This window comes from Hyla sarda, chromosome 6 (assembly GCF_029499605.1).
Source record: "Hyla sarda isolate aHylSar1 chromosome 6, aHylSar1.hap1, whole genome shotgun sequence".
NCBI classification, from domain to species: domain Eukaryota; kingdom Metazoa; phylum Chordata; class Amphibia; order Anura; family Hylidae; genus Hyla; species Hyla sarda.
This window is the reverse complement of record NC_079194.1, coordinates 129,699,947-129,718,755: the sequence shown is the minus strand read 5'-3', so window position 1 is coordinate 129,718,755 and position 18,809 is coordinate 129,699,947. Positions and strand designations below refer to the sequence as shown.

General features: G+C 43.0%; 1 protein-coding gene across 1 annotated transcript in view; it reads right to left on the bottom strand.

Annotated features, from left to right (window-relative positions):
- Positions 1-18,809, bottom strand: part of GRM7 (glutamate metabotropic receptor 7) — a gene marked incomplete in the record, with an annotated part of 448,797 nt that overhangs the window by 148,307 nt on the left and 281,681 nt on the right. Inside the window, 1 exon segment of the mRNA XM_056525004.1 lies at positions 13,760-13,899. Coding sequence (XP_056380979.1) covers positions 13,760-13,899 — 140 coding nt within the window.

Sequence of the window (18,809 nt, the reverse complement as noted above, 5' to 3'; positions counted from 1 at the left end):
CTGACCGCGGCTGTAAGGGTTAAACTGCCGGGAGTGAAGTGAACTTCACTCCCGGCAGTGCGGCAGGGTCCCGGCCAGCCGCGGACACACACAGCACCCCGCGATCGCGATGCGGGTTGCTGCAGGAGTGACAGAGGGAGCTCCCTCTGTCATAACACTTACAGCCCGCGGTCACTTCCGACCGCGGCTGTAAGGGTTAAAACTGCCGGGACCGAAGTTTACTTCGGTCCTGGCAGTGCAGCAGGGTCCCGGCTGTGTGATACAGCCGAGTCCCTGCCTCGATCTCGTGGGTGCACTGGGCAGCACCCACGAGAATAATGGACGAGTATAGACGTCCAGGTGCGGGAACGCCCGCCAACCTGGACGTCTATACTCGTCCGTGGTCGTTATCGGGTTAAAGGGGTATTCCAGGCAAAACCTTTTTTTATATATATATATATATATATCAACTGGTTCCGGAAAGTTAAACAGATTTGTAAATTACTTCTATTAAAAAATCTTAATCTTCCAATAGTTATTAGCTTCTGAAGTTTTCTGTCTAACTGCTCAATGATGATGTCACGTCCCGGGAGCTGTGCATGATGGGAGAATATCCCCATAGGAACTGCACAGCTCCCGGGACGTGAGTCATCAGTGAGCAGTTAGACAGAAAACAACAACTCAACTTCAGAAGCTAATAACTATTGGAAGGATTAAGATTTTTTAATAGAAGTAATTTACAAATCTGTATGGAGTATTGTGTCCACATATGGAGTATTGTGTCCAATTCTGGGCACCTGTATATAAAAAGGAAATGGCTGAACTGGAGAGGGTACTGAGAAGGGCGACAAGGATAATTGATGGTATGGGAGGATTACAGGACCAAGACAGGTTATCAAGCTTGGGGTTATTTGGTTAAGAGAGAAGATGTCTTATGGGCGATCTGAGCACAATGTACAAATATATGAATGGACAGTACAGAGATCTTTCTAGTGATCTTTTTATACCTAGGCCGATAACCATGACAAGGGGGCATCCTTTACGTGTAGAGGAAATAAGGTTTCACCATCATCACAGAGATTCTTTACGGTAAGAGCAGTGAGACTGTGGAACTCTCTGCCGCATGATGTTGTGATGTCTGACTCAATAAACAAGTTCAAGGGAGCCTAGATGTTTTCCCAGAGAGTAATAACATTAGGGATTATGGATAGTAGATTTATGGGGATAGAACATTGATCCAATGATTTATTCTGAACGCCATATTGGGGTCGGGAAGGAATTTTTCCTCTTTCATGGGGCAATTGGCATCAGCCTCAAGGTTTTTTTTTTCCTTCCTCTGGATCAATACAGTAGGGTTTTAGGTTGAACTCTTGTTTTCTTTTTTTTTTCAATCTTACAAACTGTGTTACTATGTTATGTATTTGCTTCTCTTGACTGTTTCCCCTGACCACTGTGTTTTTGTAGTTTGTTAATTTGACTGGACAGGTAGGGACGGTCTTAATGGGTTGTGGATCCATTGCTTTGGACAGATGCACAGTAGGTAGGTACAGGCTGCAGGTGAGTGTAGGGCCTTACTAATTCCTTGTCTGTACGTGACAAAAATAATGTAAACAAAACAAATACATGTGGTATCACCACATGCAGAAATTTTTGAACTATTGAAATATAATTTTAATAAAACTGTTTGATCACTGGCATATAGCTGTATACGTAACAAATATCAAAGTTCAGAGTTGCTGTTTTTTGATAACTTCACACACCAGAAAAAAAATCATAAAAAGCGATCAAAACAAAAATTGTATTGATAAAAACTCTGGATCACAGTGCAAAAAATTAGCCAATATACATCCCCATATATTGAAGAATAAATGTGTTTTAGGGGTCAGAATTGGATAATTTTAAGCATACAAATATTCTTATAAAAAGTTATTTTTTTAAGTAGTAAAATAAAATAAAATCTATATAAAATGTGTATTGTTGTAACCACATGGGCATACAGAATAAAGATAACATAATTTTTACTGGAAAGTACATTGCATGGAAAAGAAATCCCCCCAAAAATGTTTCCAATTTTGCCCCATGAACACATATTTTTTGTTTCACCTTTTGTCTGGTAAAAAGATGATGTCATTACAAAGTGCAATTGGTGGAGCAAAAGCCAGGTAGCCAGGTAGGTAGCCAGGTTAGTAGGTAGCCAGATAGGAAAGAAGCTAGGTAGGTAGGTAGCCATGCATGTATGTAGGTAGCAAGCTAGGTAGTTAGATATAGCCAGGTAGTTAGGTAGTCAAGTAGACAGGTATGTATGTAGCTTACTAGATAGTTAGGTGCCACAGTCCAACCCACACAACTAGGCCAAAAACTAAGGTGAGACTTCCTGTTCTGTACAGATCACTTCCTAGTGTCCCCCAAAACAGGCAGGGTTATAGTGAAAGGTGACACCATTGTATAGATAACAGTGGTAAACACAATAACTGTTGCTCACAGCTTAGCCTCCTCTTCTCTCTTTAGAATGACCTCTAAAAAAGTCACTGAGCACACCCAGACACCTTTCATGTGACTGGGACAGCTTAAGTCTATTGTCACCTATGTCCATGGTGCTTGCTGTAAAACATATTTGCAAATGCTGTTAAAAACAGCTCAAGCATAATAGCTGTCCTCATAATAAACAAACAAAAAATGAAATAAAAAAAGAATACAAACAAAAAAATGAAAAAGATACAAAAAAGAATATATTTCAGTATCTGGCTCAAATCTGTAAAACGGGGGTGACAATAGGAAGCCTCTTAAAATGACTGCCAAGGACATGAGGGTGAGAGAAGGAGAGCCCAGGTAACAGGCTAATACAATTACACTGGATTGTAGGCTAAAAAAGAAGCCCGGGAGACCAGGCTGCAACATTATGAGATATCACGTCTTATTTGTTGGCTGCATGTACTCTTAAATTCGTATTTCATAGTCACAGTGCGTTTCAAGAAACATTTTCAAGACAGTACCTCAGGGCTTGGCTTTCTTATTGCCTGTCATTGAAAAACATCACTCACTTGCATGTTTCAGAAACATTTCTATCCTTCCTTGTAGCTTATATTCTAACATTGTTAATTCATATACACATGATTTTCACTGTTTTTAGTGACGTGACGCCATGGCCACGCCCTCTCAATGCAAGTCAATGGGAGGGGGCGTGACGAATGTCCGATCGACGAATGACTGCTCCATGCCTAAGATCCAGGCAGGAGCAGTCAATCGCCGATAACACTGATCACAGGCGTGTTAATACATGCCTGTGATCAGGATGAGAGATCAGTGTGTGCAGTGTTATAGGTCCCTGTTAATTAAGGTCATTTAACCCCTTCCCTAATAAAAGTTTGAATCACCCCCCTTTCCCATAAAAAAAATAAAACAGTGTAAATAAAAATAAAATAAACATATATGGTATCGCCGCGTGCGTAAATGTCCGAACTATAAAAATATATCATTAATTAAACTGCATGGTTAATGGCGTACGTGCAAAAAATTTCCAAAGTTCAAAAAAGCGTATTTTGGTCACTTTTTTATACCATTAAAAAGTGAATAAAAAGTGATCAAAAAGTCCGATCAAAACATAAATCATACCGTTAAAAACTTCAGATCACGAAAAATGAGTCCTCATACCGCCCTGTACGTGGAAAAATAAAAAAGTTATAGGGGTCAGAAGATGACATTTTTAAACGTATGCATTTTCCTGCATGTAGTTATGATTTTTTCCAGAAGTACGACAAAATCAAACCTATATAAGTAGGGGATCATTTTAACCGTATGGACCTACAGAATAATGATAAGGTGTCATTTTTATCAAAATATGCACTGCGTAGAAACGGAAGCCCCCAAAATTTACAAAATGGCGTTTTTTCTTCAATTTTGTCGCACAATGATTTTTTTTTTCAGTTTTGCCGTGAATTTTTGGGTAAAATGACTAATGTCACTGGAAAGTAGAATTGGTGACGCAAAAAATAAGCCATAATATGGATTTTTAGGTGGAAAATTGAGAGGGTTATTATTTTTAAAAGGTAAGGAGGAAAAAACGAAAGTGCAAAAACGGAAATACCCTGAGTCATTAAGGGGTTAATATCAAAGAGCTAGCAATCTATATAAGAGACCACACAATTGTTCAATACAAAAGAACCATAAAAACATCACAGACGGTTTTGGATATGGCGGGAGTATTTCCACTGTGTATTTTCTATGCCTCAGACAACACAAGAAAAGCTGTGCCCGGCCCCTGGCACAGAATGGCATGGCAGAGTACATTTGCCTTGTTTATGCAGGGATTACGCAGAAGGATTTATGGGGTGTTAGACTGGCTTAATGCACATGTTTGTAAAGCCATATTGATAATTATACATGCCATAAATCTTTCAGGCAGGTCTGCAGAAGGCCCAGGGTGATGTATGGCTGTCTGCTAGATGGCTGAGGAACAAAGGCAAAGGCAGCAGACATGTTAACCCTCTGCCTGCTCACCTGTGACTGACAATCCACGGTCAGGAGCTGTCCAGCTACTTATCACCTGAATATATAGACAGAGCAATTCCTTTAGTCTGATATCTCACAATCCAGACATTCCCAACTAAATCCTAGCACAGAACTACAAGATAATATGGAATCAATCTATATATCTCTATGATGCAGCAGGATTGGATTTTATATTAGTCCATTTATCTTAATGAATCTAGTTAATAAATAATGCACTGTAGTAGATATTACCTGCAGTCGTATGTAACACCACTAATGACATACAGTAATGATTATTTCAGTAAAGTTCTATGGAACACCATAATATACAAATGTTGTAGATTTTACTTGCTGACCTTCAGAATACCACAGATAAGACATTAGTTTAGATAAAGAAGGTGACAACTGCAGTCCTATGTAACACCACGTATAACATCCTAAAGATAATGTAGTAGGCAGAGGCGTAGTTTGTAGCTTCCGGGCCCTGATGCAAAATCTGCAACAGGGCCCCATATGCCAATTATAAGACTGGTCTCTCATGGGGCAGATGTGATTTGGGGCCCCCTTAGACACCAGTGCCCGATGCGACTGCTACCTCCGCTAACTCTATAGCGACACCCCTGATAGTAGGTAACATGTGGTCCCACATGAAATACATTTTACCGATGTAGTAGTTTTGACTTAAAGTAGTTATGGTAGAAACAGTTCACTTTCTGGAATACTTATCACTCATATTAAAGAAGAACCCTCCAGTCAACCTCTCCTCATAATCACATGACACAATTAACTCTCTCTTTTTTCTTCACCTCTTAGCAATTTGCGATAGGGCGGAACCTATTACTTTGGACGGTACAAATCGTTAGTGTAGTGGTGGATCCAGGGGGGGGGGGGGGGGCAAGAGGGCAATTCCCCCCCCCCCCCCCCCCCGAGATTTCTTCCCCCACATTCTAGCATGGTGGAGCGGGAGCTGTAAACCCCCTTTACACATTTCACTCATATGTTTACCTTTCTCGCCACGGGGACGTGATCCATGGCAGTCCGGTGCGATGACGTCACATTATCGCACCAGCACCCGTAGATCCTGTCTCCACTCGCATGTCTGCACACTGCACTGTGCAGGTAAGAAGAAGAGAGCTGCTCAGCGGGGGAACATAATGTAAGTGTATATTGTTTTAACTGTTTGGCACAACTATATGGCACTGGGGCAGGGGCAATTAAAAAATGTAGGGGGCACAGAAAAGGATACATTTAATGTGAGGGGCCATGACAGAGGGACATCTAATGCCCCCATCATGTGGGTCACATCACAGGGGGCTTTATATGTTAGGGGCACAGGACATTGGGCATTATATGTGAGGGGCACATGATGAGAGCATTATATGAGGGGCACAGCACAGGGGGTATTATATGTCAGGGGCACAAGACAGAGGACATTATTAATATGTGGGGGGAACAGGACAGACATAATTATTATGTGGTGGGCACACAGGACGGGTTATAATTATTATTATATGTGGGAGCACAGGATGGGGCATTATTACTACACTGCTGAAAAAAAAAAAAAAAAAATGGAACTCTAAGATAACACATCCTAGATCTGAATGAATGAACTAATCGTATGAAATACTTTCGTCTTTACATAGTTGAATGTGCTGACAACAAAATCACACAAAAATTATCAATGGAAATCACATTTATCAACCCATGGAGGTCTGGATATGGAGTCACACTCAAAATCAAAGGGAAAACCACACTACAGGCTGATCCAACTTTGATGTAATGTTCTTAAAACAAGTCAAAATGAGGCTCAGTAGTGTGTGTGGCCTCCACGTGCCCGTATGACCTCCCTACAATGCCTGGGCCTGCTCCTGATGAGGTGGCGGATGGTCTCCTGAGGGATGTCCTCCCAGACCTGGACTAAAGCATCTGTCAACTCCTGGACAGTCTGTGGTGCAACATGGTGTTGGTGGAGGGAGCGGGACATGATGTCCCAGATGTGCTCAATCGGATTCAGGTCTGGGGAATGGGCGGACCAGTCCATAACATCAATGCCTTCCTCTTGCAGGAACTGCTAACACACTCCAGCCACATGAGGTCTAGCATTATCTTGCATTAGGAGGAACCCAGGGCCAACCTCACCAGCATATGGTCTCACAAGGGGTCTGAGCATCTCATCTCAGTACCTAATGGCAGTCAGGCTACCTGTGGCAAGCATATGGAGGACTGTGCACCCCCCAAAGAAATGCTCCCCCCACACCATTACTGACCTACCGCCAAGCCGGTCATACTGGAGTATTTTGCAGGCAGCAGAACGCTCTCCACGGCGTCTCCAGACTCTGCCACGTCTGTCACATGTGCTCAGTGTGAAGAGCACAGGGCCCCAGTGGCGAATTTGCCAATCTTGGTGTTCTCTGGCAAATGCCAAACGTCCGGCACAACCCCCACCTGTGGACGTTGGACCCTCATACCACCCTCATGAAGTCTATTTCTGACCATTTGAGTAGAAACAAGCACATTTGTGGCCTGCTGGAGGTCATTTTGCACGGCTCTGGCAGTGCTCCTCCTTGCACAAAGGCGGAGGTAGTGGTCCTGCTGCTGTGTTGCTGCCCTCCTACGGCCTCCTCCACGTCTCCTAATGTACTGGCCTGTCTCCTGGTAGCGCCTCCATGCTCTGGACACTACGCTGACAGACACAGCAAACCTTCTTGCCACAGCTCGCATTGATGTGCCATCCTGCATGAGCTGCACTACCTGAGCCACTTGTGTGGGTTGTAGACTCCGTTTCATGCAACCACTATAGTGAAAGCACCGCCAGCATTCAAAAGTGACCAAAATATCAGCCAGGAAGCATAGGAACTGAGAAGTGGTCTATGGTAACCACCTACAGAACCACTTCTTTATTGGGGGTGTCTTGCTAATTGCCTATAATTTCCACCTGTTGTCTGTTCCATTTGCACAACAGCATGTGAAATTGATTGTCAATCAGTGTTGCTTCCTGAGTGGACAGTGTGAGTTCACAGAAGTGTGATTGACTTGGAGTTACATTGTGTTGTTTAAGTGTTCTCTTAATTTTTTTTGAGCAGTGTATATGTGAAGGCACTGAGTGTTTTGCATTTCAAAATGATAGTATTATATTCAGAGGGCGCAGTGTGCGTCAGTATTATATTCAGAAGGTACGGTGTGTGGTGGTATTATATTCAGAGGGTACAGTGTGTTGTAGTATATTCAGAGGGTACAGTGTCAGAATTATATTCAGAGGGTGTGTGCTAGTATTATATTCAAAGAATACGGTGTTTGGCAGTATTATAATAATTATTGTTTTCATATAGAGGATCAGAATCCGCTGACATAGGGAGGACCCATCTGAGCATCAAGTTCTGGAGAGAGAAGATTTAGCTGGAACAAGTCATGTCGGTATGTTCCATCTGAATTAGATAAGGAAAGACTATAGAGAAGACGTCACCTATAGTCACTGATATCATTGTGTATTCTCCTCACTATAGAGAAGACATCATCTGTAGTCACTGATATCATTGTGTATTCTCCTCACTATAGAAAAGACGTCACCTGTAATCACTGATATCATTGTGTATTCTCCTCACTATAGAGAAGATGTCACCTGTAATCACTGATATCATTGTGTATTCTCCTCAAAATACAGAAGACTTCTCCTGTAGTCACTAATATCATTCAGTATTCTCTTCACTATAGAGAAGACGTCACCTGTAGTCACTGATATCTTTGTACATTCTCCTCTCTATAGAGAAGACGTCACCTGTAGTCACTGATATCATTGTGTATTCTCCTCACTATAGAGAAGACGTCACCTGTAGTCACTGATATCATTGTACATTCTCTTCACTATAGAGAAGACGTCACCTGTAGTCACTGATATCATTGAGTATTCTCATCACTATAGAGAAGACGTCACCTATAGTCTCTGATATCAGTGTGTATTCTCCTCACTATAGAGAATATGTCACCTGTAATCACTGATATCATTGTGTATTCTCCTCAAAATAGAGAAGACTTCACCTGTAGTCACTAATATCATTCAGTATTCTCTTCACTATAGAGAAGATGTCACCTGTAGTCACTGATATCATTCAGTATTCTCTTCACTATAGAGAAGTCACCTGTAGTCACTGATATCATTGTGTATTCTCCTCACTATAGAGAAGAAGTCACCTATAGTCACTGATATCATTGTGTATTCTCCTCACTATAGAGAATATGTCACCTGTAATCACTGATATCATTGTGTATTCTCCTCACTATAGAGATGTCACCTGTAATCACTGATATCATCGAGTATTCTCTTCACTATAGAGAAGAGGTCACCTGTAGTCACTGATATCATTGTGTATTCTCCTCACTATAGAGAAGACATCACCTGTAGTCACTGATATCATTGTGTATTCTCCTCACTATAGAGAAGACGTCACCTGTAGTCACTGATATCATTGTGTATTCTCCTTACTATAGAGAAGACGTCACCTGTAGTCACTGATATCCTTGTGTACTGTCCTTACTATAGGGAAGACGTCACCTGTAATCACTGATATCATTGTGTATTCTCCTCACTATAGAGAAGACATCACCTGTAGTTACTGATATTATTGTGTATTCTCTTCATTATAGAGAAGACCTTCACGGCCATGTGCATGCCCCTTTAATGCAAGTCTATGGGATCGGGCGTGGCGGCCGTCACGCCTCCACCCATAGACTTGCATTGAGGGGGCGTGGCCATGACATCACAAGCTGGCATGGCCTTGACATCACGATCCTCCGGCGCTGCACCTAATGCTCTAAATAAACGCCGGGTGCAGCAGGGAGATTGTGGGGGTCCCCAGCGGCAGGACCCCCAAGATCAGACATCTTATTCCCTATCCTTTGGATGGGGATAAGATGTCTAGGGGCAGAGTACCCCTTTAAGGTTGAACCATTTTCTCTGATTCTTGCACACCTTTATTCTGCACTTGGTAGTATGAAAAGGCACTATACATGATGTAGCTACAATGCCTAGTGTATTCACTCACTGGCAGTCTTATTTGGGCACCTAATTTTAGCTGTGCACTGTTTCACACCATTAATATGGCACTATAGCATATTAGCTTTGTTTCTAAAAGTGCCCTTTGACTGGCCAACATGTACCCACCCCTCTTTACCAGCTTCAGTTGGGGGGGGGGGGGTGGATTTACTTTCTACCTCAAGCAGTAGAAATGCTAGATTCAGCCCATTCAGGATTATCTTTCAGAATTCAGCTTATGTACAACAAGCTACTCGATGGAAGAAGAATGAAAAAAAAATAGGGTGTCAGGTGGATGGCAAAGTAGACCCCCCCCCCATCGCTTTGAGAAGTAAAGCTGGTATTTCATGTGCTTCAGCTGCAAATCTCTCATGTAACAGGAAACTTGCTAGAAACAAATAATGTACAAGGTTCTTTGCTTTGATCAGCAGAAGCCGAAAGATACAATATCTCTCTGACAGATGCACAAAAAGTGTCTTCTGACACCATCCAGAGAGAAATCTCATTATCACCATGTGCCCTGCATGAGAACGAGGCCAAGCGGTGCTATCATAATTATGGTAAAACCTTGAATTAATACTGAGCACATCACAGACAGCTGGCGGCTACCTAAGCAAGGGCATATTTCCCCCGTAGAGCGCTAAATGGACTGGGCCAACTAGATACAATATGAAAACATTTAAAGGTGAACTATACCTTAATATATATTTAATGGCCCTTCTCGTACCTGCTTGTTCACCCCCATTAGACTACAAAGAATTTCACTACCAACAACACGGCAGTTACTTTTCCTACACATTGGAATTAAGAAAACAATCCCCACTACTTGGCCCAACTTGGTGGTGTTGTTTTGGTAGTTCTGATGGACGTGATGCTTGTAGTGTTGATGTTGTTGGTGTGGACAGTATTACCGGAGGTGATGCTTTTAGTGTAGGAGATGTTGTAGTGTTGGTGTTGTTCATCTGTTGGATGGTATTAGTAGTAGTGATTGTGGTGGTGATGTCGGTGTTGCTGCTAGTGCTACTAATAGTGTTGATGTTTATGGTGTTGGTTTGTGTTGGAGACTGGTTATGTCGGTCATGATATTGATTGTAGGGTTTTGTTGGAAGTGTTGCTGGTGTTTATCATTGTGGTGTTGATGATGGTATTGATAATGGTCATGTTGTTGCTCATTGTGTTGGTATTGCCCATGGTGATATTATTGGTGCTATTGGTAGTGTTGATGTCAGTTTGTATTGATGCTGGCTGTATTGATGGTAGTAGTGTTTATGGTGTTGCTGTTGATGTTGGCATTGATTGTTGTTATATAGGTGTTAAAGAGGTTTCCCAGGGAATAATTTATTGATGACCTATCCTCAGGATAGTCATCAATTTTAGATTTATAAGGGTAGGGTTTCAAAAACCAGCACCTCTACCGATCAGCTGTTTGCCAGAGCTGTGGTGCACTCATATGCACAATTAAACAGAGCAGGAAACAGATAGCTATGTACAGTGGCAGTGGCAAAGCTGGGTTACACCGATTCAGCTCCCCTTGAAGTGAATGGTTGCTGAGCTGCAGTAACCCAGCAAGGCCACTAAACAGTATACATTGCTGTCTGCTTTTTGCTCTGTTTTATTCTGCACCCCAGCTCTGGCAAACAGCTGTTCGGCAGGAGTGCTTGGTGTTGAACCCTCACCAATATTGGTGACCCATCCTAAGGACAAGTGATCCAAAATGTTTGCATAGAACCCCCTTTAATAGTGGTGTTGTTAGTGCTAATCATGCTGTTGATGTTGGAATTGATCATGGTTATGTTGGTGGAGATGTCCATAGATAAATGAGGGGGACGTGTTTCGACCAGCTTCCGTGCTGGGTGCAACACTTCATTTCAGGAGAAGAGGCGGGGCCGACCCGGGACCCTGTACTGGCATTAGGGGGATACATTTTTTTGTGGCATGTGTCCTTTAAACACATCTTTCACACTGTTCGTGTGTCACACTTTTACGGCAGCTTAGATTTCTGGCATAAGTTACACCAAAAAGTTATATCAAATCTGTTTATCCAAGGGAGGCCACTGCCATCCTGCTAAACCCCACCCAATAAAAAAGCTGTGTTGGTGGCATTAAAAAACTAAATTTTGCGAACACCAGTATAAATCTTTATAAAATTCCCCCTTTTATCTTTAGCAAGTCATAATATCTAGAAATGATGGCAACAAATTTAACTCGGGAATGTTCCAGAGGTAGCCTCAGCAAATGCTTTGGTCTGGAGACAACACATTTAGGACAGAACCATAAGTTCCCTATTATCACTAATGCCACAAATGTTTTGTGGTGGCCCAGTACCCTTGCTGCCCTGTCAGGCAGCCTCCCTACAGTGTCCCCCGGGCCCCCTTGCATCTGTCCCCCCATGTAAATATGTTTCTAGAGTATTATACATATATATGTAATGTGTTCAGAAAGCGTTGTCATGTGATTGTTACCCAGGAGGTACCAGTGACCATGTGAAACCAGTTGTGACCTATGGGCTCCCTGCTAGCCTCGCCCATATAAGCCCTGGGTGGAGCTAGCTCTTTCTTTCCTTACAAGTCTTTGCTGAGGTCAAGTCTAGTCCTAGAGAGTGTCCAGAGTCATTGGAGGCCTCAAGTAAAGTCTGCAGCCACAGTCAATTACAAGTAAGCTACAGTCATAGCTTTGTCAGTCATCAGTCAAGTCAGTCCCTGTCAGCAACTGTCAAGTCAGCATGGCCTGCATTAAATTGCCCAGTCCTACCACAAGTCCAAGCAAGCCCTTAAGGTCTCTGAATCACTGGTCACCTCCTTGGGCTCTAGCTGAACTGTATAGACTTTACCATCCGTCTCAGTAAAGCTACCGTTATCCGTAACTTGATGTCCAAGTCATTATTGCCCTTGTGCCTAGCCCAGGATCTAGGGTATACCTTCGGGTGGTATTGAGGATAAACCACGCCCTGGCGTCACGAATACATCTGCCCCTAGGGTAAAAACATCTGCCCTCATCACACCCCGTTACCACAGTTTCAATAAACTTCACAACATTTTTGTGCGCTGATTATAATATCAGTAAGAAGCTTGAGAGTGATAGTTATGTCAGAGATGCATTTTGTCTCTTAATTTACAAGGTACTATCTGACTGAGGTTCCAGGCAGTGACTGCAGGTCATGGATAATGCATTTCTGGTGAACATCGCTGTCAGTCCTGAACGATCAAGGGAAATATAAACTGCAAAACTCACATCTTTAAGAGCTGGAAAACTCAATTTTGCTCCCCAAGCATTGAAGCTGCTGCTCAGACTTGTGAAAATGTGCTTCATAAAAGCTTTGATGACTAAGGGAACAACGTCAGCTCCCACATAGCACCTTGAGGCTCCTCACCATGTTCTGCCTGACTCATAACCATGCAACATGTGGTACAAGTATACAGTCCCTGACCTTCTCTTCGCTCACAACTATGCAAAAACACAAAACAGGCATTCACTTTTATAACAAAAAAAAAACACATCACAAATGAGTGCCAGACAGCTGCTAATGGCTGATATAATAGTGTCCATAAAGTTATCAGCCAGCTTTCCACAAACCCTGAATATCATAAAAAGAGTAATAATTATTTCCTCCAGATCTTCTATTGTTCTATCTGCACATCAGCCTCACTGAACCAGGACACAAAGGATGACAAGGTCTATAAAACAGAGAAAGGTCATGGGGGATATTTATCAAAGGATTTGGACTGGTTTTTCCTGTCTAAATTTGCCGCACAGAAAATTTGTCGCAGTCTAAATTTGTGCGACTTTTCTGTTACTTTTGCTTTGGAGGATTTGTAGAACATGATACATTCTAGTCTACTTTAGACAGAAAAATGCATTGGTGCTGAATATATCAAAAGCGACTTTTCAGCGACAAGTCGCATCGGCTGAAAGTACGCTGAAATGTCAGACCGTGCTGGATCAAGTTTAAATATAGACTAAACCATAGATCCTGAAGTCTGTGTGCAGAATTTATCAAGTGCGGTGCGACTTTTGATAAATTAGGCGCACAATAGACCGGCCTAACCCTCTGTAGTTTGGTCTATAATGATGGGGGACATAGACAACTTTGATAAATATCCCCCCATGTGTCTATTGCATAGTCATGAAAAAGAATTTGGGATATGGAACCAAAAAGTTCACAATGGGTTTGTTTGGACATGGGGAAGTTGAAGAATGGTTTTGTCGCTGCTGAACATAGCCAAAGAAGATTGTATGTTGTAGAATGAAACCAGAGTGACTCACGTTCAGCTGCAGCTCGTCCGTCCACTGTCCGATCAGTCGGTATCCTGGTGCCGTACGATTTCCCATCTGGAATTGGAAGATGTCATATCGACCCAGAGCGTCTCCATTCTTATTAAACATAACTGGGGTCCCAGCACTTCCTGCAATGAAAATAGACAAAGATCTTTCTTAACTCTATATGATACATTGGGGGTTATGTTCAAAACTCTTAACATCAAAAGTTTCGAGTTTCTATGAGGTCCATCAGAAAAAGTTCCCACCAGGTATTCAAAGGGTTTTACATGAAAATGATCCAAGGTTCACATTAGTTCCACCAGTTTAGCAAAAGTGGGCGTGGTTATGTGAATGTCATGTTTTGCTTGATATTTTCAAAAGGGTAAAAAGAGTCCATTTTACTACAAAATTTCACACCAGCTCTTTGCTAGTGTAGAAATTGTAGTTTTTTTTTATTTTGATTTAATCAATTATTGAAAAATAAAGAATTATCATTGAAAATGTTAATAAAAAAAAAAAAAACTGGACATGGTTTATTTATACAGTTATCGCTTGTACTGTATGAGCATAAAGATTATGTGAGATGCTTCTGTTAGAATTTTCTGTGATTCAAAATTTGTTGCCAAAATCAGCAATTTTGGCGCAAAAAATAAAGATGGCGGCAAAACATTTTTTTATGGCGTTATGTCGCTATAACAAAAATTACAGTCAGTTTTTTTATATCTGCTCTTTTTTAAAGGGGAATTCAGGATTATTATTTTCCTTCAGCTTTTGAGCCCATGATGCAAAGTTATAATACTGTGTAATATGCTTCTATTACGGCTCTGCTCTGGGACGGCTCTGCTCATCGCTATAGGCACGCTATTGAAGCTGCGAGTGCTTCTTTTTTGTCTGCCCCATTCACAGTACATGTGTCCTCTTGCTGTCCCTCTGCATGTCGGTGACAGGAGAGCAATGTGGAGGGATGTCAGTGATGGTGAGGGTGGGGGGAGCAGTGTGTGGAGGGAGGTCAGTGATGGAGGGAAGTATGTGGTAGGGTGTCAGTGACGGTGTGGGTGGGGGGAGCAGTGTGTGGGGCGACGTCAGTGATGAAGGGAAATATGTGGTAGGGTGTCAGTGACAGTGTGGGTGGGGAGAGCAGTGTGTGGGGCGACGTCAGTGACGGTAAGGGTGGGGGAACAGTGTGTGGGGCGACGTCAGTGACGGTAAGGGTGGGGGGAACAGTGTGTGGGGCGATGTCAGTGACAGAGGGCAGTATGTGGTGGGATGTCAGTGACGGTGAGAGTGGGGGTAACAGTGCGTGGGGCAACGTCAGTGACGGTAAGGGGGGGGGAACAGTGTGTGGGGCGACATCAGTGACGGAGGGCAGTATGTTGTGGGATGTCAGTGATGGTGAGGGTGGGGGTAACAGTGCGTGGGGCGACGTCAGTGACGGTAAGGGTGGGGGGAACAGTGTGTGGGGCGACGTCAGTGACGGTAAGGATGGGGGGAACAGTGTGTGGGGCAACATCAGTGACGGTAAGGGTGGGGGGAACAGTGTGTGGGGCGATGTCAGTGATGGTAAGGGTGGGTGGAACAGTGTGTGGGGTGATGTCAGTGATGGTAAAGGTGGGTGGAACAGTGTGTGGGGGGATGTCAGTGACGGTAAGGGTGGGGGGGGAACAGTGTGTGGGGCGATGTCAGTGACGGTAAGGGTGGGGGGAACAGTGTGTGGGGCAACATCAGTGACGGTAAGGGTGGGGGGAACAGTGTGTGGGGTGATGTCAGTGATGGTAAGGGTGGGTGGAACAGTGTGTGGGGCGATGTCAGTGACAGAGGGCAGTATGTGGTGGGATATCAGTGACGGTGAGGGTGGAGTGAGCAGCGTTTGGGGCAATGTCAGTGACGGAGGGCAGTATGTGGTGGGATGTCAGTGATAGTGTGTGTGGAGATGTAAGTGGTGGGGGGCAGTTACTGATGTACAGAGGGGCGGCGAGAGGACACAGGCTACGTGAATGGTGAATGGTGTGGAGAGAAAACATGTGCTTGCAACTTTGGCGCCAAGCCTATAGCGATGAGCTGAGCAGCAAATTTGTCGACCTGCATAGGCACGAGGACATGCAAGCAGTATGTGCGGAGGTGTGTGCTTGCTTGAGGGAACTTTTGTGTGGCAGCTAAACCAACATCACTGGAAGAAACACGATCCACCAAGGTTGTGCCAAGGTATCAGAAATTAACAGTGATAGTCAAACCTGGAAAATTGCCTTTTTATTTTTCAGCCACGTGTCAATGAGGCAGAGCTGCTCAAGTGCCACACCTTGGCATGCCTCCTTGCTCGTCTCCCCTCCCAGCCCCTCTTTGGCTGAGGTACAAAGCCCTGTAAGTCAATTAAGGTGAGGCTGAGAAGTGAGGTCAAGTGAGGAAACATGCTAGCCAATTTTCTATGTTTTGCAACCACCATCAGCTCCAGGAAAGGTACATTCTCTTTTATACCCTAACAGCTATCCAACAGTGTCTGCAACTCTTAGAATCATGTACAGCGGACAGATTCTCTTCAAAGAATGGATTATGTACTGAACCCTAATGGAAAGATTTTTTTCTTCATCAAACTTAGACCAATGTGTATCCTGCAGTGATACAAAGGACCCAGAATCAGGTCACCTGATTCCCATAGTGTGGGCCCTATTACTCACAGCAAGCTGCACATTAACGCTCCATACATTAGGGGTCTCCCATTAATGCCACTTGGCTCCAGCTCGTCTCATACTCGCTATATGCACATTACCCTGTAGTGTGGGATTCTCTTCAGCTCAGGAGTCTTATTATTTTTTTTTCAGCCATCCAATGATTTCTTTAATAATTCTCTCCATTTCCTACAAACTATAATTGAGCTAATTTTGGTAATTTGGCCAGTATTGTGTGCTGGAGACAGAAAGGCCTATTCCGGCTAAAATGTGGGCAAGGTTTCATGTCCAGCTGCTAATGCCTGCGTCATAGAAAAAAGCTGCGCTAATTATTCAGCAATTTAGCTGCAGATTTTGAGTATTTTAAGCCGATATGAAAAGATCCAGCCAAGGAGTTAAATTAATTCATTCTTAGAGAAAAAATCAGGAGCAGAATTGGGTTTTTCACAAAACAGAAGAATCTGTTTCATGTTCCCTTTGATAACACATCGTAGGCTGTAATCATTCAGAGCGGTATCTCCCATTAGATGTAATGGCAGAGGAAACTGTAACTGAGGAAGCAGCGAAAGAGCCCTGGGACATTGCTGCTAGAATGTATTCTTAGTCCATAAGTAACATCATATATTTCACAGGTCTCATATTTGTGCAGCTGTCTGTATATATTAGATAGAACTTCCCCATAGATTTATATTACAGTGCAACCTCTTTGAGAAGACCACCCACAATTACATTGAAAAGGGGTCTTTAGTATGAGTGGTCTTCTTGAATAAAATGGCCACTATGCAAAATATATAGTTGACTGAAAATGATTTACAGGAAATTCAGTCTGGATAAGGGGTTGGTCTTCACACAGAGGAGGTCTTTTGGAGAGGTTTCACTAAATATGAACGATCCAGTGTTAAACACAGACTTTAGAGGACCCAAATAAAAGAAGTGTATATGGGCCCCTTATACTCAATTAGCATAAAGCACTTTACTTACGAAAACAGAGACAGGCGTCCCTACAGCTGTATGTAGTTTCCACGACACATTACACTGATAGCGTTGAGCGCCTTATGATAGTGTAGTGTAATGTAGTGTACCACCAATAAAGTTGGTGTGGTAACATCAGTATGTCATTCTAAGTCTCTGTTCACCGTAGAGATGGTAGAGTGATGATTTGCTCTCATATTAAAACACAGATCTGGATGATGCTCTATGCCCCCCATTGATTTATAATCTTGTTCTGTCTCCTTTAGGGTAAGAATAGTATTGTAGGCTGCCAAAAAGAACCTTCAATAGAGGCTCCAACTGGCATGCAATTTATTAGCACAGTTCTTACATGCACAGGTTAAAAGTATGGTGTGCCCTTTTATGGAATCATCCTGCATGATGGCCTTGAATTACATTGCTAAATAATGAGGTTGGTATGTTAAATTTATTCCATTGTTCTTTGCTCTTAACTGTCTTTTAGTGGTCAATGGCGAATGGTCCTTCATTAATGTGACATCTTAAAGCTGTGCAGAAGCTACACCTGAACCATCATAGGTGACCACATTGGATCTCCATGTTATTGAGATCAATATACTCAGCTTCTATACAGAGAGAGCTGATACATGTTTTTATAGAAAGAGTTACTGAATATTTTCTTTCATTTGTCTTTTGCTGATATTGAGTTTAGTTATGTTTAAAGCTCAGTTCATATCCAAAGCTAATGGAGAGGAGAGAGAGAGGAGAGAGAGAGAGAGAAGAGAGAGAGAAAAGAGAGAGGTGAGAGAGGAGGAGAGAGAGGAGAGAGAGAAGAGAGAGAGAGAGGAGAGAGAGAGGAGAGAGAGAAGAGAGAAAAGAGAGAGAGAAGAGAGAGAGAGAGAAGAGAGAAGAGAGAGAAGAAGAGAGAGGAGAGAGAAGAGAGAAGAGAGAGAAGAATAGAGAGGAGAGAGAAAGAGAGAGAGGAGAGAGGAGAGAGAAGAGAGAAGAGAGAGAAGAAGAGAGAGGAGAGAGAAAGAGAGAGAGGAGAGAGGAGAAGAGAGAGGAGAGAGGAAAAGAGAGAAGGAGAGAGAAAAGAGAGAAGAGAGAAGAGAGAGAGAGAGAGGAGAAAGAGGAGAAAGAAGAGAGAGAGAGAGAGAAGAAGAGAGGAGAGAGATAAGAGAGAGGAGAGAGAAAAGAGAGAGGAGAGAGGAGAAGAGAGAGAGAGAAAAGAGAGGAGAGAAGAGAGGAGAGAGAGAGAGAAAAGAGGGAGATGAGAGAGAGGAGAAAGATATGAGGAGAGAGAGAAGAGAGAGGATAGAGAGGAGAGAGGAGAGAGAGGGGAGAGAGGAGAGAGATACGAGGAGAGAGAGAGAAGATAGAGAGGAGAGAGAGGGGAGAGGAGAGAGAAAATAGAGAGGAGAGAGAAGAGAGAGGAGAGAGAAAAG